The sequence below is a fragment of the Carassius gibelio genome, chromosome B9 (assembly GCF_023724105.1).
Source record: "Carassius gibelio isolate Cgi1373 ecotype wild population from Czech Republic chromosome B9, carGib1.2-hapl.c, whole genome shotgun sequence".
Taxonomy (NCBI): domain Eukaryota; kingdom Metazoa; phylum Chordata; class Actinopteri; order Cypriniformes; family Cyprinidae; genus Carassius; species Carassius gibelio.
Genome location: NC_068404.1, coordinates 23,176,288 through 23,199,314, shown reverse-complemented (window position 1 = coordinate 23,199,314; position 23,027 = coordinate 23,176,288). Strand labels below are relative to the sequence as shown.

The following is a 23,027-nucleotide window of genomic DNA, read 5'->3' as shown; positions in this document are numbered from 1 at the left end:
TTTATGTATTGAATTTATTGGTGCTTTTCATTCCTAGTAATGTGTAACATAACGTATGTAAATTTGCTTTTTGTTTTTTATTCATGTATATTTTTGTGGAAATTCAATTATACATAATAAATATATGCTATATTTATTTTAATAATTATTTTTTATAAATACAGTAATTATATATAAGAATAATTATGAACTGTGAAAATGCGTTAAATGCAAATGCGTATTTTGTTTTGTTGTTTCTTAATTTTCTCTTATTATGATTTATTATTGTGCTTTTGCTTTTTTGATTACCATAAGTGTAAGAATTTGTTGTAATTTTACTTATACTTTTTATTTGTTTTTAGGGTAATTTAACATTTAGTCCATTGATTGCAGATTTTAAAAAAATAGCCTTTGACGCATGTACAGTGTATTCCTGTGATCTGGACCGTTAAATAAACTAACAATAATTAAACAACAACAACTGACCTGACCGCGAAAGCGTGCAACAGCGCCATCTATCGGTTAATCAGAAGAATCGCAGAACCGTCACTGTGCGTCACTGGTTGCTAAGAGCAACGCTCTTCAAACTCTCAAATTTATTCAGACAACTCAACTCTTTTGAGGGAAATTTTAATGGTATATTCTTCATTTTACCGCACTCATATCGTCAATATCATCAGAAAACAGATGAAGTTTTGATGGCGATCCCATCCGATCAGAGCAGCGAGAAGGCTGTTCGTGCTGCTTTAACCGCTCAGTCTTTCCTTCAGAAGTATGAGCGCAGAGATCTTCAAGAGCTGCTCAGCCGGACCTCCTGTAACTGGCTGTTCAGTGCTGAGGAACACAGCCTGCCACTGGAGGTACCTGCTGGCATCATCAGACAAATGAGGAACATATTAGAGCCCAACATCATTCTTCTGGCTCCCTTTGACTCCAGTTGGCCCCTGGATTACAGAATGGTCCACCAGATAGTGAGGGAGCTGACTGTGGGAATCTACGGTTTTAACCAGCTTCCCGTCGTCAGTCTGGTACCCAACTATGACCAGAGCTCCACGTGCCAGCTACCACCAGCATATCACGATACAAGAGTCGGTCAGATACTAATTAACATAGACTATACCATGAAGGCTCTCTGGCATGGGAGTTACATTCCTAGAGAGAAACGAGTACGCTTCTCTGAGTTGTGGAGGTCCATCATGGCCGTGGATTCAGATGGTGTTCCTCAAACGAAGAAAGATGTGCTTACAGAGTTCCTCAGTGCAGGTGAGAGACGAAGTCCTTCAATCTAGAACAGACAAAGAATGATGTGAGAATAATAATGGCATTTGTAAAGTTTATTTATAGTAACCTAACATTAAAAAGATTAGGTTACTTGAAATAGCAAATATACCATTTAAAAAAATCTTACCAAAAAATAGAATTTTACCAAAAATTTCTAAAAATAAAATAAATAAATAATAATAATAATTATATATATATATATATATATATATATATATATATATATATATATATATATATTACCTATATATATATATATATATATATATATATATATATATATACCTATATTTAAGAAAAATATATTACGTTTATATATATATATGAAATATATTTATATATGATATAATTTCTATGAATTTAAATATATAAATATTTTCAAAATATATGCTGTATGCCTTATATATATATATATATATATATATATATATGTATATAATGAAAATGGAAAGTATACACTGATTTGCATCACCAGGTTTAACAGACATCTCAGAGAATCCATGTTATCGGGACATTTATAAGGAGAATTTGGAGGTAGACCCAACTTATGAACCCAACAGCGCAGAGGAGGAGAATCTCTTCTCACAATATTCAGAAAACCTTCTGATCAAGCTGAGTGCCTGTCTGACCTCTGTCCGCCAGCACCAAAATCTGTTTGTGTTTGAGGCGTCTCATAGCCTATCTGACGTGGTCCGACTCACTGACGACAACATTGATCTGGCCACCTACCAGAGGCTACAGAAAAGGCTATCAGATCAAGTTATTCTAGTGAGAAAGCACCTCGAGAGGAATGCAGAAGTCTCCAGGGACCTCGTCTATCTGAAACTCATCACGTTCCTGGTGCCCCTGCTGATATCCTTGAGGAAGAAGATGTTGATTCCTAATTTTTCTCAGATGCTCCCACCTTTGTCAGGTTTGCATTGTGTTTTGATCACTGCTGTGTCTGATTAATGTGTGGGTGGATTGACATTGGTGAATTAATTTTGCTTTTCTTTGTTTTTGTGCTTAAAGATGACAAGCTGAAAACAGAGCGAGAGGTTCCTCCACATCTCCTCGGACCAGACTTTGCCTGCAAGCACTTTCCACAGAAGCAGAATCAGTATTTTCACCTTCACGGAGGGATTGAATTTGATGTGGGGACTCCTCCTCTTGATGACATCACTGAGGGAATGATGGTGAGATTTGAGTCTTAAGCATTTTTTAAAACCAACTTTCAGTTTTAATACTTTAATACACTCAGAAAATGCAAAGTGTATTTTCTTCTATAATTTACTTAATTAGTTGTTAGTAAAGTATGCAACCATAAATGTAATATAATGTAATATTAATATGTAAATGTAATAATAAATGTAATAAATGTAATATTAATAATAAATAACAAAAAAAGAAAAAAATGTAATAATAAAACATAATAATAACATAAAAACACAATTGTTATTATTATTATTATTATCATTCCGATAGTAAATTAAATACATGAGCAACAGATGAAAAATGACATAAAAGTAATCCAAATATGCAAAACTAGGGGTATACCATACAAATTCCTTTTTAATAATAAAATTCAAAGCAAAGTAAACAAGTAAACAAATATGGTAAGGAAAATATTGTATGTAAGGAATAATGACCATTTCATTTGAAAAGTATTGGGTGTTGCTATGAACTTTAGGTTATTAAATAGATTATTTATGGTATTAACCCTGTAAAACCTAAAATAATAGTCAAAATAATTTTATTATAATTTTTTTTTTTATGAAAGGATCTTCAACCTTTAGAAAATGAAAAAAAAAACTACATCTTTTGTTGAGTATCCTATTTAATACTTATAGCTTTTATGGCTCATATAGTATTGGAGATAGTAGGAGAATATGGAGCTCATACTTAAATATGAAAAAAAAAAATGCAATTTGATGCAGTTGTGTATATGAACAAAAAGTAAGTTGAAATTCTTGTGTAGTAGAACAGGTTTTCCAGCAGTATGATACAGTATGCTTAATGAGGTTTAATAGATATTCAATTGTTTTTGTGTAGGTAGCTTTCAGTACGCTTCAGACCCAAGCCCCCATTTACCTTTATGAGTTACTTCGTCGGGACTCCACTTATAAAACACAGTTTCCAATTCCACTCAGTGAGATTGAAGGGAAAAGGTCAGCACTGTTTTTATTATATATGCATGCAATTATATACTCAATGAAATAAATGCTGTACACCTGAAATGTTCTGTTTTCTTTTTATATTGAATTACTTTGATTTTTAGATCCTCTGTAGCACTTTGAGATTGTCCAAATGTAAAGTGCATTACAAATAAAATGTATTATTATTATTATTATTATTATAAATGTTGCGTTTTCTGGGATCTAACATAAACTTGTGTTTTGCAGCTACAATGTCATCTGCATTGAGTTAGAGTCGCTTTATCCTCAACACAACATGAATCAGTGGTGGGGGGCTTTAAACACTTCCATCAAAATCCTCAAAGGGAAGAGACTGCCCTTGACAGACATTGAGCTACACGAGCAGTTCAAGAAAGCATTTGGTTACACAAAAGCCATAAAGTGCAAGGTAATAACTGACAATCAGTTCATTCTTTGACTCCCTCAATGTACATACTCTGTACTTAAACATGAAAATGTGCTTCTAACTCAGACTGTAGCGTTTGGGCTGAAGGCAGCAGCAGAGAGAGGAATGTGTGCAGCGTTTCAGTCACTGAGTCGCAGGAACCCCACGTCCCATCTGCACGTTCTTGATGAGCAGGGTCTCTCTCTGCTTCACCACGCTGCAGCCAACAACCAATCACACATCATCCTCCAGCTCGCTGCAGCAGGAGTCAACCTCAACCAGACACGCAGCGAGAGATTCACTAACTCAGGTCAATGCAACACAAATGCATTAAAAGCTTACAGACATTTCTATATGTTCTTATGTTATATTTTCTATATTGTCAGGAAAATCAGTTGTTGGAGGACCATTCCTCGAGGGAGCAGGTAAGGGTTATTAAAGCTGTCATATCCAAAAAAAAGTGGGGTTTTAACATTTATTCCTCTTTTAGGGCTCACTCCAATGCACCTCGCTGCACAATGTGGCTCCCTTGAATCCCTAAACTGTCTTCTAGCACTGCGGGCGGACTACAAACTTGTGGACAAGAGGGGTTGGATGGCTATTCATTTTGCAGCTTTTTACGGCCAAGTGGCATGTATTAAAGCACTATGTAGGAAAGACCCTGCTTTATTGGAGATGAAGACCACTGCTGAGTACGTGACATATTTTAGCAATACATTTACTGTAAAGATAGACATTTTTGTATATATTTTATTGTATACAAATTTAAAAGTTGATGATTTTTTAATGGGGTTAAAAGAAGTCTCAACAAGGCTGCATTTATTTGATCAACAATTCAGTACAAACAGTAATTTTGTGAAATATTATTACAATTCAAAATAAATGTTTTTCTATTTTAGTAGCCTATATTTTAAAGTGTAAATAATTCCCTTCGTGGCAAAGCTGAATTTTCAGCAGCCATTAGTTCAGTCTTCAGTGTCACATAATCCTTCAAAAATCATTCTAATATACTGATTTGCTAGTCTAGAAACATTTCTTATTACTATTATCAATGTTGTGAACAGTGATACATTCCTTACTGCATTTTTTGATGTATAGAAAGTTCAAAAGAACCGCATTTATTTGAAATAGAAATCTTTTGAAGCGTTATAAAAGTCTTTACGGCCACATGATAAATTTAATGCATCCTTGCTGAATGAAAGTATTCATTTATTTTAAAAGAATAAATCTTTCTGATCACAAACATCGAACTGAATGCATTTATTCAATAGGGTTTCATCATTAAAATAAGTAACACATGTTTTTCAAAGATGCAAGATGATGTTTTTTTGTTTCTGTTTTTCAGGTATGGCAGTTCACCGCTGTTATTGTCAGCGACCTCAGGTTCAGTGGAAGCTCTGGACGTCCTGTTGTCCACTGGGGCAAACTGGAGAGAGGAAGACAGCAAGGGCAATAACACTGTCCACCTGGCGGCACTTTACTTTCACACAGATGTCCTTAGACATCTCATTCAGCTGAACTTGGATGGGCTTCCTGTGTGGAAGATTCTTGTCGGTATGATATTGTAGATTTAAAATGTGTATTACAAATTGTAAGCAGTCAAAAACTTTTATTGTATGTAGAAATGTTTATATTATCAGAAATCATTAAGCTTCTCATTTAGAATTTTACATTTAATTTAAAACACATTTTTTTATTACAGTATTCTACATTTTATAATTTGTGCTTTAATGATGTCCATCTTTTTTCTGCAGAAATGATCCAGAGCCAGGACGACAGACGGCTGGAGATGGCCCTCAGGTGCCTTGAGGCTCTTTGTGTAAACACTGAGTCCTCCTGTGAGGATATAATGAAAGCAGGTCATAGATATATGAAGTCTTGATAAACAGGCTAATTTCATTCATCTCATTTTACATAAGTTCTGCTATTTAAAAAGCTAAACTTTAGAACAATGGTTCTCAATTGGTAGGTCCTGGCCCAAAATTGGTCACATGACTGTTCTGATAGTGAGAAAATTACAATGTAAATAATTTTGAATACAATTTTAATGGAATATATCTCATATTCAGCAACCTACTACAATATTTTGAGCATTTTCTATACTTTTGTACTGTAAACAATATTTGTAAGGTTTTTGCAGGTCTTAAAAAGGTTTTAAAAAGTCTTAATTCACCCTTACACAAATCAAGGCCTTAAAAAACTCTTAAATCAGAACATAAAGTCTTTCCCTTTGAATGAAGTAGATTTCTGGATATGTATTCTAGTTTTAATAATAAACAATTATTTTTGATTAATTTAATAGAAAACATAACTTTTTACCTTAAGTCATTTTGCTTTTCAAGTAAGTGTATTTTAATTTATGAATCTTTAAACATTTGCACTGGAAAACAAGAAAAATACTGAAGAAAAATATCACTTTTTTGTGATCAGAATGTATAATACAAGTTATTACCATATCTTAGTAGCTGAGAACAGAAATATTCCAGCTTTTTTTTCTAAAATGTATTAAAAAAAAACACATTGGAAATTGATCGGAAGTTGTATTTTTAACATTTAGAGTGTTGCTAATACAATTCATTTTGTGCTCCATAGACATTTACATTTAGAGAACATATTGATATATTGTATTGCCTTCGATTTATTCCTTAATATTTATTTTCATGGTTTTAAAAATGTTCCTTCATAAAACCTAAAGAAACTGTATTGTGTTAGATCACCACTTAATAATAAAAAAAAAGGGTTCTGAGGTAAAATCATTTGAGAACCATGCTAGAAGATACTGTTAGCAGATTGCATTATGTTTCTGCCTAATAATAATAATCAGTGCACTGCAGGAGGTGTTCCAGTGCTGGTGGGCCTCCTTTGTGCAGATAGACTGGTGGAGCAGTGTATGGCTGCAGCTGTGCTGTGTCATATGTCAGAGAATAGGAAAGTCTGTGAAGATCTGGTGCACCATGGTGCCGTACCAGTGCTGATTAAGCTCCTCAGCGGCCACCAGCCGGAGCTGCACTCTCGCTGTGCTGTTATACTGGCCGATCTGGCAGGACACAGTGAACAGCACCAAAACCTCATTGCTCAGTTGGTGAGTCAAGAAATTTTTACACTGTTTATACACATTTAAAAATCTGAGAACATCTGCTTTATACAAATGCCCCCAATTTTTTTTTGTCTAGGGTGGGGTGGCCTCGGTAGTCAAGCTTATGACCTCTGACTTCCAAGATGTGCTACTAAATGCTGTCAGATGCACCCGTACACTGTGCGTCAAAAGCCTGTGCAACCAAACCGCTGTTGCACGTGCTGGAGGAGTTCCACATCTTGTAGAATTCCTGTCTGTGGACTCTGGTACTGTTTACTTCCTGGAAAATATGCAGTAGTGACAGACAACAAGTCTCTGTTTTGTGGAACAGATCGTGGATCAGTTCTATTAATTTTTTAAAAACAAAACTATATGCTGCTCTAGAAAATAAGTTCTTGAGTTGTACTCAGTTGCATTTAGATTAAATAGCTGTGTTTTTGTCTGACAGAAGGACTACAGGAAGAGGCCTGCTTGGCTCTTGCAGAGCTGGCTCGGGGTCACCAGGAGAACCAGGAGCTCATATGTGAGGCAGGGGCGGTCAGTGCCCTGGTGCAAGCCCTGCGAGAGAGGAAGATTCCTGTTAAGGTCAAGGCAGCCACAGCGCTTGAATCTATAGCCAGTCAAAATCCTGTCATCCAGCAGTGCTTCCTCAGGCAGTCGGCTGCCAAGGATCTTTTACAACTTTTAAAGGTAATGTAACAGCAGTTTTAGTATTTAAGTATATTGCCTCTGGGTAATTAAGCCATTTTTTCACATACAGTGTTAGTGATGCATGGATAGAATAAAGTTTATTTTTTGTCACACTGTATACTGTTGGGTTTTTGGAATGGTGTTCTGGAGAACTGCCATCAAAAATATCATTTACATCCATTAGTGCATAAACTATTATGTCACAGTATGAATTTATGAGGAATGGCTTTAATGGTTTAGTTGCTTAGGAGGAGGAACATTAATTGGATTTTTAATTTTTGTTTTATATTGTTTTATGATTTTATGTGTTGCAATACTTTGGATATAAGCAGAGCACTTTATACATAAATGTAGCATTATTGTGTAACAGTAAAATGAATATGGGTCTGGTGGATATGGATGCAGCTACTACTGACCATACATCAAATAATTTTTAGTATGTTTTTAAACAATAATTTACAAAATGATGCTATATTACTAGCATTAAAATTAAAACAAAAAAATTAAAAGTTAAATTACAAGCCAATTCTATTAGATTGTCATACAGATATTACACTAAAGTTTAGTTGAATTAAAATATTTATAGAATTGCTCTTATTAGTTAGTAGTATACATCAGAAAATTGCATAAACTCAAATATTTGTCAATAATTTAGTAATTAAAATGCTTATAATTTAGGATTTAAGTAATTTATTTGGAATAATATTATAAATAAATAAAAAACTTTGATCCATTTTATAACAAAAAGACCCTTTCGTCCAAATATAATTTTTTAAGTTTACTAATTTAGTAAATTGTATTCATTCTTCAGTAATTTGGCTCTTTTATTTGGTCTCGCTTTCATATCCCATCAAGTGTAGCATCATTTCTGGCAGGTCAACTTGGTCAAGGTCGCATCAGCAGATTCAAATCAACCCTTGGCACAGTTAACTCTTTCTGAACTTTGCTCTGTGTTCAGGTGTTCCAGCTGGATGTGCGGGAACAGGGTGCAACAGCTCTATGGACCCTGGCAGGACAAACTCTAAAGCAACAGAAGCTCATGGCACAGCAGATGGGTTACCCGGTCATCCTTGACCTCCTTCTGTCCTCTTCAGACAAAATGCAATACGTGGGTAAGGCCAGATACAAATTGATCTCATTATACACCGTCCCAAAAGAGATCACCCATTTCCATCCAACCAATCAGTCACCCATGAATGTAAGTAACACTCGCTGCAAAGCTGTCATCCAGACAGAAGAAGCACCAAATGCAATAAAAACAGCTTCCCATTGACTACGTGTTGACAGACACTGGATAAACTAAGCAGATTGACTACCTGGACAGGTCCGGTCCAGCGGGTAAGTGGCCAGCACTTCCTGTCTTGAGACAGCACGGATCTGTTAGACTCATAAGACAGGAAGGCATGCACAGTGGAATGTCATTCCCCCTGTGGGTTTCTCCGTAAACATTGCTTACAAGAGTTGCTGTGTCTCTTGTATTGCTATTAGTGTTAAACTATGAGCCGAATGCAGGCTGTGATTTCAAAACGATGCTATATTCCAAGAGTACTTCCTCTTCATTCAGGTGTCTGGATCGTGTCTCCCATAGTTCGTCTGTTAAAACATTTTGTCAGACAGATGTTCCCTAACAGCATTTTTTCTAACAGAACTGTCCGCACCTTCATAACTATGGAAGCCTGTCTCTGCCATGGAATAACAAAATAGTAGTAAAAAATATAAATCTAAATAAATAGTTAATTGCAACTTTTTTTCTTGCCATTGTGAGTTTATATCTCACAATTCTGACTTTTTTCTTAGAATTGCGAGTTAATATTTTGCAGTTGCAACTTATACAATTTAATTGCAAGTTTACATCGCACATTTCTGACTTTTTTCTTCAGAGTCGTAAATCTCGCATCTCAGAATTGTGACTTATTTTTCTTAGAATTCAAATTTTTATGTATTGCAATTCTATGTTTTTCTGTGTAGTCACGGAATAAAAATAAAAGTTTACGTGTCACGATTCTAACTTTATTTTCCTTCAAATTATGTGTTTATATCTCACAATTTTGTATTCATTTTCTAGTAATTCTGTTTTTTTTTTTTCTCAGTTTTACAAGTTTACATCTCGCAATCCCTTTAAAATAAATAAATAAAACTTTTTATTTCACAATTCAAGTTTTAAACACAATTGTGAGTTAACACCTCAGTTTTTGAGTTTATACTTTTCTCCAAATTGTGAGAAACAAAATTAGAATCACCATTTATTTATGCCCTGGAACAAACAAGCTTTTATTCATATTGTTACAAATTTGCAACAAATTATTCAACCCGCCAGAGAAAGTTACATGCACGTATCTTGTCATTTAACAGGGTGCCGAGCGGCCATAGCGCTTAGCCGAGATAGTCGAACCCATCAGGATGGCTTTTGCAGGGAGTATGGGGTGCCGCCTTTGGTGCGTTTGCTTCGAGGGTCTCGAGCAACACTGAAGACCCTGCTCAGTGTCATCAAAGCTCTGGGTTGTTTGTGCATTGGTAGTATCTCACACTTTTTCTTCCATTTCTTTGATTTAGATGGCTTTGTGTTACAGTGCAAATGATAAACTTGTTATTTGGTTGTTCCAGGAGTGGCGCTCATTACTAATAAAAAGAGTCAAAAGATTATTTACAGAGAAAAGGCCATTCCAACATTATTAGAGCTTTTAAAAACCCATGAATCTCTGGAGGTGAAGGTAAGCAGTCATTTCAAAAATGAAATGAGATTAAAATAAGAAACTACTTAGTATTTCTAAATCACATTAGGTGCAAGTGACTAAGACTCTCGCCTGCATGCTGCTGGGGAACCAAAAACTCCAGAGGGAATTCTGGGAACAAGAGGACTTCTCTTACGATATCATTCTAGAGCTCATGGGGGCTGAAAACAAAGTAATTAAACATTTTTTCCACTTCTATCTTGGTTTGCAATATTTCACGGTGCTCATTTGATGCCACTGATATTCTAAATGTGTTTGTTTAAATGAATTTTTTAGCAAGTCTTCTCTTTCAGACCATTTGTCTGGATGCTGGACATGCATTGTCCCTGTTTGCTTACAACAACAAAGCCCAACAGAAGGCCATTCGACAAACAGGAAGAATTCTAATGAACACATACGAGACATTTTTGAGTTCTGACAATGAGACAGAAAGAGCAAAAGCTGCATTTCAGGTAGTCAGAAGATTCAGAGCATTTTTCTGAGACCGCAATCAAAAAGGATCTCAGACATTTAACCATTTGCCATTGCGGAAAATGAACAGCTGTTATGATATTTTAATGAACAGCTGTAAAGGGCTGGAAAAACGTTTAATTTCACTGACTCCTCATTTGTTTGACAGATAGTTGTGTTAGCCAGAGTAATTAGTGGATCAGATGAAGTCACTCTGACTGCAAGGGGAATCACCGTTCTTGTTGAATTACTGCAGTCTGACCAATCCACCACTGTGGTCATTACAGGTAAGTTTAAATCGAAATGATATCTCACAATATTACTGTTTCAATGTATTTGTCAAATAAATGCATCACTCTGTGAGCAAGAAAGACTTCTTTCAAAACCATTACCAAATCTTACAGACCCCAAACCTTTGAATGGTAATATCTATATATAAAAAAAGAGAAAATAATCTCACTGTAACATTTCTTGCCTTACTCCAGCACAACTACTTGCTAGCCTGGTTCACACAAGAGCGGGTATTACTAATGCGATCGTGACCATGGGTGCTGTAGAGCATCTTTCTGCTCATCTGGACTCGGAGGATGAAGAGGTTGATCGTGTCTAATAAGCTAATTCATTGTTTCCCAGTCAACACAAATGAGTGCTCAAAACAGTATATACTGTACAGTATCTATGATGATTGTTGAAACTATTATTCCTTCCTACATTTTAGGTTCGAACGGCTTGTGCAAGTGCTCTGGGTTACCTGACCTCCAATCGATATGCTCATCGACAGCTTCTGGTCAAATGTAGAAAATCCCCTCACATATATGACCTCCTAATGGAGAATTTAGCGAAAGATGCCAGAATATCGCAATTCTTTACAGCAGAGTTCGAAAGACAGAGAAGAATAGGGTTTCCGTCTCTCAGGTGCTTTAAATTTTGTCAGGACGTAGTTGAATATGAGGCCTTGGATAATTCACAAGCATCATTTGTTTTCTTTCTGTTTTCTACATTGCAGTTTGGAGATAAATGGCGGCCCACCTGTGCCTCATCGTGATCATAAAGGTATTTCAATTGACTTTTGACAGAGTGTTATAGTGATGCTGGCTAAAGCAAGGAGGAATATCTCTCACATACAGCTGTTTTTGCTATATCATTTCTTACCAGGACTGGCAAAGAGAGTGAACGATAGGTGTAGTCGGTCAGCAAACGCTGACAGAGAAACACCAGCTCCTTTGCCACACTATATAAGACAGAGGGCCAGAACCGCCAACCCTAGAGTCAGAACGGGACAGACACCCTGCAACAGTGCCCCAAAACAGAGGTTGAATGAGAATACATGAAAGGTCATGATCTCCGGCACTGCAATTGAAAAGAAATAACAACATAAACTTTGAAATAAAGCATTTGCAAAACATAAACATTTACATTTCTTATTACATACATTACTTACAAGCTATCTGTTACATCACAAAAAATATGACGGAAATTTGAAATGTAATCTATTAGATTACACATTTCTGGTCAGACTATATTTGATGATTTTTGACCTATGATTTAAATAGGATTATTTTATTATTATTTATTTTATCTCACTGTAAAAAATGTAAAGAGAAACAACATATTCCAGTCTTTGTTATCAACAACAAGAAGTGCATTAAATATCACATTACATCAGAGTTTCCTAAAGTGGGGGTTTTGAGTTGATGGAAAGCTAATACTTAATTAAATCTGAAAAATGCAACTAAAAATAAATAAATACATGATTTCAAAATATAAATGTTGAAAGACTTAAAAGATATAATTTATTTAATGAAAGATTACAAAGATAAACTTTTTTTTTAAATGAAAAAATGACATTAACCCATACATTGTGCACAATAAGACCAGAAACATGTATTGAAAATATAAATAAGTCAAAATTATTTACTGACAAAGCAAATGTCATTTTAAATTACTTGGGTTCATAGTTGACATCCTGATTCTGTCAGATGTATTCATTACTTGCTTCTCCTCCAGAAACAATCTACAATGATAAACAAGTGGAAGAGTAGATTTTTGGTTGGGATAGAAAGTCTGGAGTGAAATTTCGACCAAATGTCAGTTCACCACAGGCATTCATTTGGTTGAAGTTTTTAAATATTGTAAAATTATTAAGCTAAGCTTAAGTTAATTTAAAAATGAAATGCCACAGCCAGGTCCTGGAGTGCTGAGAATTTACCAGATTTGGATTATGCTGTGGTAAAAGACCTTTGGATTACAGAACAAAATGGCACAATGTGTTCGTTTGGCTATATGAGATGCCACGGTGTGTTGTGAGGCAGCGATGTCATTAACACATGATAATAACGGAGCTTTTTCAACACCTGAGGAAACATAACATTACGGTATTATAATAACTGTACTGCACACACACGGTGTATATATATATATATCCCTAAACTAAGGGTGAGATCAGGCTTCACTGTTGTGGCTATAGCTGTGAGTTCACTGGGTTCAATGTCACTTCTGTCCAAGGCCTCCTGGACAACTCTAGAGATGTTTTCTCTGTGTAGGTGTTGGGCCACAGCTGGGATAATTCCACCCGCACTGTTAAGAGAATGAATGAAATAAATGCACCATAATACAGAAGTCATTTTTATCCTTACATTATGTATATAAAACTGTATATTTTAATCAACTTTTTTGCTATTTGGGGTATTTATATACATAGTGCAGACCTGAAAATAACCTAAACACAAAATGTACAAAAACATACTAAAAGTTTCGTTTGGATGACAGGATTCACAAAAAAATATTCTAATTTAGTAGTTTAGGTATATAAAATCAACATACTAATCCATTACTAGCACCACTCTCTAAAAGCCTGCCAACTTCCAGTGTGAAAATGAAAAGGTGTTTCTTCTTAAAGTACAATAATAGAAGAATATCCATCGTTTTTTTTCTCTCTCGATACAATGGCAGTGAATAGTTCTTACAGCTGTTATTTTCAGTAAATAAAGACTTTACTTATCTGTTTTTAAAGCTACTGTATAGTTTAAAATGTGAAGTCAGTGTCGTTTTTGTTAAAAATGAAGTTTTTTGTGATTTGAAACAAGACTGACATAAAATATAAATATTAGATGAAAACTTTAATAAAAATTACAAATGCTGTCTTGCCAAGTAAGTGAAATAAAATGGTAACGTTCAAGTACTAAAATTACTTTAACTTTGAATAAAAATATATTTAAAAACATGTAAATAAAAAAAGAATAAAAATGACAAAAGCAGTTAACAAAACTAAACCTTTAAAATATGAAAAAATCTAATTAATTAAAAATATATGTAAAAACAGCTTTAAATAAAGTGCACAAGTCACATGGAACACTCATGATGAATCTTTTTTTTTTTTTTTTAGAGCTTTGAACACTGTGGTGGTAAATAAATGACCTCTGAATGGACTTTTTGAGAGAACTGTTCTTTTAGGATCATGAAAGTTTGTCATTAACGTTAGTCCAGCACAGCCGCTCTGGTCTCGTCTCAATCTCCGAAACGAACCTATAGCGCAGTGTACCCATAGTCTACCGAAGGAAGGCTCTCTTCCGGACGTCCTCCATTCAGAGCGCACGAGAACCATGCTGATAACACTGACGCTTCACTTGTTGATTTAACTCGACTGTAATCTACAACTATACATAGGTTTCAACAATTCAAGTGATTCGAAAACTCCGGTATTTTCTTGTAAATCTTAATGACCCTGTATGACCCTACTCACAACAAACGAAAAGTTGTGTTACGTTCGACCTTCTTTAAGATGAAAATGATAAATAGTTTAATCTAAAACAGATATCTATACCTATTTGATGAATAAATAATTATGCTACTTATCATAGCATAACTAAACGACTAATAAGTCAAAAAAGTCTAAAATAGCAAAACGGAACCATTATCTCTTGCGCTTGTTTCAAACGGGATAATAATACAGGAGGGACCAAGCCTCACATGGGAGAGATGTTTTGCACTGAATTAGATGAATTCTTCACACTTGGCTGCTATAAAGAAGGTCATTGGACAGTGTTTTATTTATTTAATAATTAAAGTCCATTGTTTCCTCCAAATAAGACGAAGGTATAACAGCTGCACGTGTGTTTGCGAATTCAAATTCATTCATTCATTCTGTGTTTTTGGGTAACGTTAGTTGACGAACTTATATAACGTTAGCCTAAAAAGTATATACAGGCTCTTAAAAATATAAGATATTTGTCAACTTAAAATGGTATCAATGTATTATTTATTTTATTACACTATCCATTTAGATACATCTCTATTACATTGTGCATGACTGTTATTTTAGTATGATAAAGATGCGTTTATAATTTTTTATATTTTGAGTAAGGTTTTATTTTCTTTGGCTATTTTTAGTTGTTTGTTTTGTGTGTATTTTTGTCATTTGTATTAGTTATTTATGTCTCTATATATAAGTTTATTATTTCAGTTGTAATGCAGTTATTTTAGTTAAACAAAATGTAAATGAGAAAGCTCATTTTATTTCAAGTAACATAATTATTTTTATTGTTATGGATTTATTGAACGATATCGATGAGGACATTTTGAGTCTCGGACCGTTGTTCAGTCAGTATAACTTTTGCCTTCACATTCTGCTTTTACAGATGACAGCTGGAAACCCCTGACTATCTATTAAATGAACTGAACGAGATGGAGCCACAAGCCAAAAGAAGGAAAGAAATGGACCAATATGACTCTTGGGATGTTCTTCCAGTTCTGTCTGACAGACAGTCACGGGACACTGAATTGTTGTTGGCCTACGCAGCACCCATCATCGAGAAAAGACAAACATCTCGCCTGGTCAAAGAGCTTTCCTTGATCTATCCTTTACCCGGTCTGCAACACATAAAAAGAGTGAGGGCTTGCAAAGACAAAAGCACTTCTCATCCATTGGAGGTCATTGTGTGTTTGGCCAGTGATGTGCAGGTGATAGACTGCAAAAGAGTTATGCTTGCTGATCTACTTCACTCACAGTCTTTAGACTCCAGTGGTTTGGGAGAACCTTTCCTTGTCGAAATACCCGCCAATCCTCCTCTGACCAGACCGCAGTTTGAAAAAGCTAGTAAACACTGGCCCACCTCATTCCACGAGGACAAACAAGTGACGTCTGCTCTGAGAGGCCAGTTATTCACTGCTGATCAGAAAGCTAAAATGCAAAAGTACATGACGGCAGCTGTAGAGGCTGCGAAATCCAGCGGGAAGTTGGGAATGGATGCGGTGGGTGCCGTGATCGTTGACCCAGAATCTGAGCAGATTGTTGCTGTGGGTCATGACTGTAAGCGTGGCTCTCATCCGCTCCATCACGCTGTCATGGTCTGTATTGATCTGGTGGCCTGTGGGCAAGGAGGAGGTGCATACAGTTATGAGAAATATCCAGCCTGTCGGTTTAGCAGCTCCGAGTCCTTTAGGAACACTTGCAATGCTAAAGAAACCGGTCTGCCTTACATCTGCACTGGATATGACCTCTACGTCACTCGAGAGCCGTGCGTTATGTGTGCAATGGCTTTGGTGCACTCCAGAATCAACAGAGTGTTTTATGGAGCGCACTCTGCAGATGGTGCCTTGGGAACAAAGTATAAAATTCACTGCCAAAAAGATTTAAATCATCACTTTGAAGTGTTCAAAGGTGTGATGCTTAATGCATGTGAGGCTTTACATAAAAACTGATTTTTTTTTATAATTAAGAGGAAATATTACATTGACATTTATGATGAAATTTTAATTGTTTTTACGTTTCTAACTACAGCCAAATGTTTAAGACCATAATAAAAAGCATAAAAAATTGTTGTCTACCTTTATATTTCATATTCAATTTATCAGACCATCAAATCATGTGTCTTGTATGCGACACATTAATCTGCACAATGGTTTCCAACATTAGAGTAAGAAATGTTTCATGAGCACCAAATCTGCATATTTGTATGATTTCTGAAGAATCATGTGACCCTTGCTTAAATTTAAATTTTTACATCACAGGAATCAATTACATTTTAAAATACAATAAAATGGAAAAGTTATTTTAATATAAAAAAATCTAAATGTTACAGTATTATTACAGTATTTCGGTTTAAATTAATACAACAAGGAAATAAAACTTTTAGGAATTATTTAATTAGGAAATATTTCCAACCTCAACTTTTTGAATGTTTTGTATATGATTGTTTGAGTTTATGATTTAAATTAAATGTATTTCCTATTTCACACAATACATTTTTCTAGTGAACAACAGAGTTTCTAATACTTTGCAAAGTTTTATTTGTTTGCAGCATGTCATGCAACACACCACATACTATGTTCATACCTTTTCTCAAAACAAAAGGACAAAACAATTGGCAATTGAAGTTCTAGCCTTCGCAAATATCGCCAAAAGACAATAAAGTGGAAGAATACAAATAGTTTAATGGGTCTATGTTACAGTTTCTCAACTTCAATAATACTGTGACGGAAAAGAGCAAAGAAACATGATAGTTTGCTGAAGCTTGGTAATGATCCAGACATTTAAAATGACACCGAAATTGAGCTGAAAGTCAACATGAAATATTCAGATTCAAACAGAAGACGAAAAAATGCAGGGAAGAACTCGATGTCTTGTTTCAGGGCAGAGAAAGCCGTTTTAAAAAAAAATCATAAGGAAATGTTCTTTGAAATAATGTACACTGATAAAATTTGCAAAATGTGACCGGAAATAAGTATTAAATTCAGAAAGTTCTATTTCTGATTTCATGTCGACTCTAATGAATGTGAAGGTACTTAAAAGCCTAAAAGTTTAAGCTAAAATGTTAAGCTGCAAGACATTAACTAAACAAAACTACACCATATTGTGATGAACAACTATTTTTCAGAAAATCATGCAAACTGACTTTTTATTAGTCTCTGAAGCAATGATAACATTAACGAAACAGCAGAAAGGTTTCATGGCTTTAAATGATTCTAAAAACACATTTTGTCAATTCATGGAATTATCTATGAATGTATTCAGAAACGTGAAGTGACGCTAAAAGCATAAAACTATCTTAGTGTTTCAGTGTTGTGAGCACATTCGAACAAACAAAAATTAATTAACCATGAAACCTGGGCCAGCCCAGATCCACGAGGATCACAAAACAAACTAACCAAAAAACATTAAATATCTTAAGTTATTAATGCTTGCGGAATTGTCCTCCTAACATGTCCCTACAACAATTTCTCAAGATATATCAAACAAAGAGACTCACAATAACACAGACTGTACAAAACTGCTAAGTGTACACAAGTGCGGTACAAAGTACAAAGGGTTATCTCCTCTCTCACATCAGACAACAGCTCTGAAGTTGGTCTGCGGCCTCTGAACACTGGCCTTAATACTTGTTTATTCCAAAGATCCTGACTCCATGGAGTTGTGGCAGTTTCGGGATGAGAACACTCAAAAGCGAAGCTGTGTTTATCACAAAATGAGCTGTGTCGTATTTCGTGTAAAAGCTGGCGAGAAAATACCTGCAAAGAAAAGAAGTGTTACACACTTCAAAATATGTCGAGCATCTTATATGATAAAGGACTTTAATGACCAAAATATGTCTAATATTCACCATTGATATTTAGGTAACATTTCACCGATTTTTAGATTTAGTTAAATATTGTGCAATTGGTTGGTTGTTCTTTTAACACCTGTCCGGCTTTCTTTGACATTTGGTGAGTATCAAGATGAAATAGTACAGTATATTAAAAAAAGCAATTTAAAAACCTATATGAGGTCTGTAAAACATCACTTTGAGAGGGTAAACGTTGTGCAAAAGACGGCAAAAATAACTTACAAAATGATTGGAGAGATTGTAAAGAATTTTCTAGATGATGTGAACTGCACTCCGTAGTCCAGCTGTTCCCAGTGTGTGAGAAGTCTTGCCTTGCCCTGGTCTGGGGTTTCAAATGGAGTGCCTTTCACTGCATGCATAAACACATACATACCCTGCGGGAAGATAGAAAGATGATTTAAATGTCACACTATTCTCAAATGCTGTAAGGAAATATTAAAGGGATAGTTCACTCAAAAAAGTAAATTCTGTCATTTACTTACTCTCAAGTCATTCCAAACCTGCATGAGGTTAGGTTGATCTTCTAAACACATATTCAATTGGCATTTGAATCCATTACATTTGAGTGGCTTAATAAGTGTTATGAAAAGATTATGATCACATTGTATTATGATCAGATTTAATTGAGGCTTTTATTTACATCTAAACAGTGCTCAAAACACATACAGAGCAAATCAAACACCAGCATCAAGCTTCTTTGCTTGCCATATGCGTATATTTTTAGCAATAGCCATAAAAACTTTGTATGGGTCAAAATGACAAAATTTTCATGAGTAGAAGTAAAGATCCTGTTTCATGAAGATATTTTGTAAATTTCCTCCTGTTAATATATCAAAAAAGTAATTTGCATTGCTAAGAATTCATTTGGACAACTTCAAAGGTGATTTTCTCAGTATTTAGATTTTTTTTGTAGATTCCAGATTTTCAATAGTTGTATCTCAGCCAAAAATAGTCTGATCCTAACAAACCATACATCAATGGAAAGCTTATTTATTCAATTTTGAAAAATCTATACTTATGACCACGGTCACATATGGAATGCAAATGTATGCATTTATGTCTATTAAAGCCTAAATTAGACCTGTTCACAATATAAAGCAACTTATGACCTTCTTGATCTATATTTTAGATACTTTTAATTAAGGGACAGAAAGCTCTCAGGTTTCAATAAAAATACCTTACCTTGTATTTCAAAGATTAACCAAAGTTTGGGTTTGGAATGACATGGGGGCGAGTAACTGATGACAGGGTTGTTGATTTCTGGGTAAATTAAATGATCTTTTTACGCTTAAATGGACAGATGAAGAATGAAAGTTAAAGCGTTTCAGAACAACACTGAACCTTACACACTTTCACTGTATGGACAAACAGCAGTTTTTCAAGATTATTATAGTTATTAACTATTCTAACACTGACTTTTAACAATTCTCAAAATCTCTTTGCAAATGAGATTTGAGAGCTTTACTTCCCTCCAATCGCTGCAGACTTACAATACTTACTACATTTTTTTTCCACTTAAGGACAACAGAAACATTACAGTATCCCTTTATGATTGTGGCGCAAGCTGTCATACATCATCATGTGCCAGAGAGCTTAAACTTGGTTGGTGATGCCATGCGTTGACCTTGAATCTTTGTGCAAGCGAGTCCTTACATAACAATCCCACACAGACCAAGGAAGCATCAATTGTCGAGACTCCAACTGGCCTCAGGGAACCGCTGAGAAAATGACAAGCCACAGACAGGGGAATGAAACGGGACACTTACAAAATTGTGAATAACATTTGTGAGGGTCCACACAACAGGAACACTGAAGAAAGGAATGCTCAACAGTACAATGTGAAGCATTCCTACGCCGAGCGCATATGTCAGCCATATCCCTCGACTGTTCATCACACGGGTGTTTGGGTTGACTTCACTGTGGGCCACACCGACGTTCATCTTGCTTTTCTGTCCATAAACAACAACAAAAAACAGTACACTGTAAAACATGATTTTTAGAAGTTGTAAATAAAACAGTTTACCAGAGCGCATTTTTCAAGACAAATTTAATTAGTATTTTCTATTTCAAAATTGCACATTTAATCCAGTGCCACTCGCTGTTTCTTTGTTATTGTTTGTTTATTTTAAGTTGTCCTTGTTACAGTGTAATTATACCTTTAAATACAAAGAGTAATTTTTTAGGGTTTAATTTAGAGTTACTTGCATGTAATAATGCATTATTTATAGTGATAATAATAATAATAATAATAATAATAATAATAAGTACATGATATAACAGGGACACCTTAAAATAAACAGTTACCGCAATTTGTGAGTGAAAACTGTTTCTAAACATGATTTTTTAAAATGTAGTCATGTCAAGTCTGCTTTATTGCCAATTCTTCCACATGTACAGTACACGCATACAGAGAATTTAAACTGCGTTACTCTCAGACCCTTGGTGAATATAGATAACACTAACAGTAGAACATTAAATACAGATAATAAAATAATAAAATATGAAGTACAACTATACAAATAGGTCATGTAAAAAAGAAAGATAAGTAAAGCAGCACAAGGCACATGGCAGACAGAGTGCAAACCAGTGAACAGTGCAGATATAATGATTGTAGTGCAAAAGAGCTTATTTAGTCTGATTAAATCTTGTCTGTGTCAATGCTGAATGAGGTAGTGAGCAGATCAATGCTGTACAAAGTGTCTGGCGCAGGTCCCAGAGTGTTTGTGGGAGCTGGTGGGGGGTTTGGGGGAGCTGAGGTTCAGAGGTCAAAATGGAAACTCAGAGTCAAATAATACATTATACGCAACAAAATGTGTATAAACAAAATAATTCAATTATAAAAAACTGATTACTTAATTGTTTTATGTTTTATTTAATGAACAATGAACACATAAAATAATCAATAATTAAAACATGTTGTATTTAAAAAAATATTTGTAAAGAAATACAATAAAAGAACCAACATTTTTTTTCATCAGAACTAAAAGTAACATTTCAGTGTCAGAATCTATTTAGTCTAGTCTGAGCCTAGTTAATGTCAGTTAAATGAGATGTAAAACTAATTGTTATCTATTCAAATGAACGTTCATTTATGCACTACTAAAATCTACAATCTATAGTTGTTTTATGGCGTTAAAAGTAACAGTAAAGAGTGGAAGCTGTCTTACAGATGATGTCTCGTCTGCCAACAGAAGCATGTTCACAAACACACAATGGGGTGATTCTTCATAGCACTTTGCCCCTAATGCATTACTGTTCATGCTGGCCAACTTATTCAAATTATGTGCAAGAGTTCGGTTCTTCTTTGGAATAGCAGAAGGGGGGATAGTGACATTTCACGGCCTGTTTGGTTTATCTGCCATGGTAAACATTCTCAAAAGTCAAAGTTCAATGTTACCTATAATATACAGCTTGCTTGTTTGGTTGTTTCTCATCTCACCAAAATCAATTACTCATTTCTGTTTCTACTCACCAGGTCAACTGCTTTCCTTGTGTTACGATTAAAGATTAATTCCACAACACAATTACATTATTTATTCTTCATTACTTTTTCCCCCTCTTATTATTACTCTCATACAAATACATGCAATGAAAGCAAAACAGATTGAGGTCAAAGGTTTAAATACTGCTACGATTATCTGTCAATAACCACTCAATTGATTCTCTTTTAAATACGATTCACTCTTTGATTGTGTAAAACATGTAATATGTTTCTTAACATCCACTGAGACAGCCAAACAGTTAAGAGGAAGTAATATTGAATAGATGCTGCTAGTACGTAGCTTCACGTTAACGATAAAGACATCAGGCCGAACATTTACATAAAAAAAAAAAAATTCATGTTTTTTTTTTCAGTAGCAGCTGCAGGGGATAATAAACAAGTCCATGACACAGATATAGTTAGCAGCACAGCTACAGAACAAGCCACTGTCTTATTACTGCAAAGCTTACTGTCTTCTTTCATTTAACCTCTTTAATAACAGTCTTTAGACATGCTTATTCTGCAGTCTGTGCTATTATAGTGAGTTCCTTTAGGTTTTGCGCATGAGCAATGCTCTTTATTTAGCATCAGCTGCTTTCATAACAAACACCAGTTGCTTTTGTTTCACTCTACTTCCATTAAACACCTCAAACATCAATAAAAGCACTTAAATCCCCCTTTTATCTGACAAGTTTGAACCATTTGGCTTTAAAGTAGCTGTAAAAATGAGTTGGCTTCATAAGAGTTAAGTAACGGTACCTTGTTTGTGTTCGGGTGAAGCAGGCTGGAGCGCTGCCGGCCTCCACTGCGCGCACTGCGGGCTGACTCACCGCACACACTCCGCTAGCCCAACGGCTATCGCGGCTAACGGGATTACGAGCGCAAACCTCGCGAGATCGGCGCGACACGCCCACCAAAAGGCATGATGTTTACAAAAATGAAACACCACTAAAACTGAGTCAAATAATTTTTTTTTTATAATTCGGTAAGAATTGGGTTGCTATAATTTAGTCAGATAGTATGTGGAGTTTTTTTTGACCGTTTGTAAATATAAAACACCAATAACATGAAAACATGCTGACATATGGGCTAATTTTATAGGATTTGCATACTTTTTAAACATAGCCATAACAATAAAAAAATATTTTATTTATTTATAGGCAATATAAATACAAAGA

At 35.0% G+C, this 23,027-nt stretch overlaps 3 protein-coding genes across 6 annotated transcripts; 2 read left to right on the top strand and 1 right to left on the bottom strand.

Moving 5' to 3' along the window:
- Positions 1 to 350: 350 nt before the first annotated feature.
- ankar (ankyrin and armadillo repeat containing) lies at positions 351 to 12,165 on the top strand. The gene is made up of 23 exons (XM_052564946.1): positions 351 to 1,242; positions 1,736 to 2,173; positions 2,272 to 2,435; positions 3,292 to 3,407; positions 3,642 to 3,822; positions 3,907 to 4,129; positions 4,206 to 4,244; positions 4,310 to 4,511; positions 5,165 to 5,373; positions 5,574 to 5,678; positions 6,654 to 6,901; positions 6,993 to 7,161; positions 7,344 to 7,585; positions 8,544 to 8,697; positions 9,938 to 10,099; positions 10,190 to 10,296; positions 10,367 to 10,489; positions 10,611 to 10,769; positions 10,937 to 11,054; positions 11,253 to 11,362; positions 11,486 to 11,682; positions 11,774 to 11,820; positions 11,923 to 12,165. The coding sequence occupies exons 1-23, from the start codon at positions 678 to 680 to the stop codon at positions 12,096 to 12,098; spliced, it is 4,254 nt and encodes a 1,417-aa protein (XP_052420906.1). The 5' UTR covers positions 351 to 677; the 3' UTR covers positions 12,099 to 12,165.
- A 2,119-nt stretch (positions 12,166 to 14,284) lies between these two features.
- On the top strand, positions 14,285 to 16,756 carry LOC127965470 (probable inactive tRNA-specific adenosine deaminase-like protein 3). 4 transcript variants are annotated; one of them, XM_052566285.1, is made up of 2 exons: positions 14,285 to 14,395; positions 15,405 to 16,756. In XM_052566285.1, the coding sequence occupies exon 2, from the start codon at positions 15,451 to 15,453 to the stop codon at positions 16,465 to 16,467; it is 1,017 nt and encodes a 338-aa protein (XP_052422245.1). In that variant the 5' UTR covers positions 14,285 to 14,395; positions 15,405 to 15,450; the 3' UTR covers positions 16,468 to 16,756. The 4 variants fall into 4 exon arrangements, with proteins under 4 accessions (XP_052422245.1, XP_052422244.1, XP_052422243.1 ...); XM_052566284.1 differs by lacking the exon at positions 14,285 to 14,395 and adding an exon at positions 14,507 to 14,797; XM_052566283.1 differs by lacking the exon at positions 14,285 to 14,395 and adding an exon at positions 14,509 to 14,862.
- A 423-nt stretch (positions 16,757 to 17,179) lies between these two features.
- LOC127965471 (ORM1-like protein 1) lies at positions 17,180 to 22,750 on the bottom strand. The gene is made up of 4 exons (XM_052566287.1): positions 22,609 to 22,750; positions 20,135 to 20,317; positions 18,591 to 18,742; positions 17,180 to 18,273 (listed from the first exon to the last, which is right to left on the bottom strand). The coding sequence occupies exons 2-4, from the start codon at positions 20,306 to 20,308 to the stop codon at positions 18,138 to 18,140; spliced, it is 462 nt and encodes a 153-aa protein (XP_052422247.1). The 5' UTR covers positions 20,309 to 20,317; positions 22,609 to 22,750; the 3' UTR covers positions 17,180 to 18,137.
- Positions 22,751 to 23,027: the final 277 nt, after the last annotated feature.

Excerpts from the sequence above, each read along its gene's own strand:
- LOC127965470 (XM_052566285.1), top strand. The coding sequence starts at position 15,451 with ATGGAGCCACAAGCCAAAAGAAGGAAAGAAATGGACCAATATGACTCT.
- ankar (XM_052564946.1), top strand. The coding sequence starts at position 678 with ATGGCGATCCCATCCGATCAGAGCAGCGAGAAGGCTGTTCGTGCTGCT. Across the intron at positions 4,245-4,309 it reads ACCATTCCTCGAGGGAGCAG|GGCTCACTCCAATGCACCTC; the intron begins GTAAGGGTTATT and ends TTCCTCTTTTAG. Across the intron at positions 11,363-11,485 it reads TGGACTCGGAGGATGAAGAG|GTTCGAACGGCTTGTGCAAG; the intron begins GTTGATCGTGTC and ends CCTACATTTTAG.
- LOC127965471 (XM_052566287.1), bottom strand. The coding sequence starts at position 20,308 with ATGAACGTCGGTGTGGCCCACAGTGAAGTCAACCCAAACACCCGTGTG. Across the intron at positions 18,743-20,134 it reads CAAATGTTATTCACAATTTT|GGTATGTATGTGTTTATGCA; the intron begins GTAAGTGTCCCG and ends ATCTTCCCGCAG. Across the intron at positions 18,274-18,590 it reads ACAATCTCTCCAATCATTTT|GTATTTTCTCGCCAGCTTTT; the intron begins GTAAGTTATTTT and ends TTTTCTTTGCAG.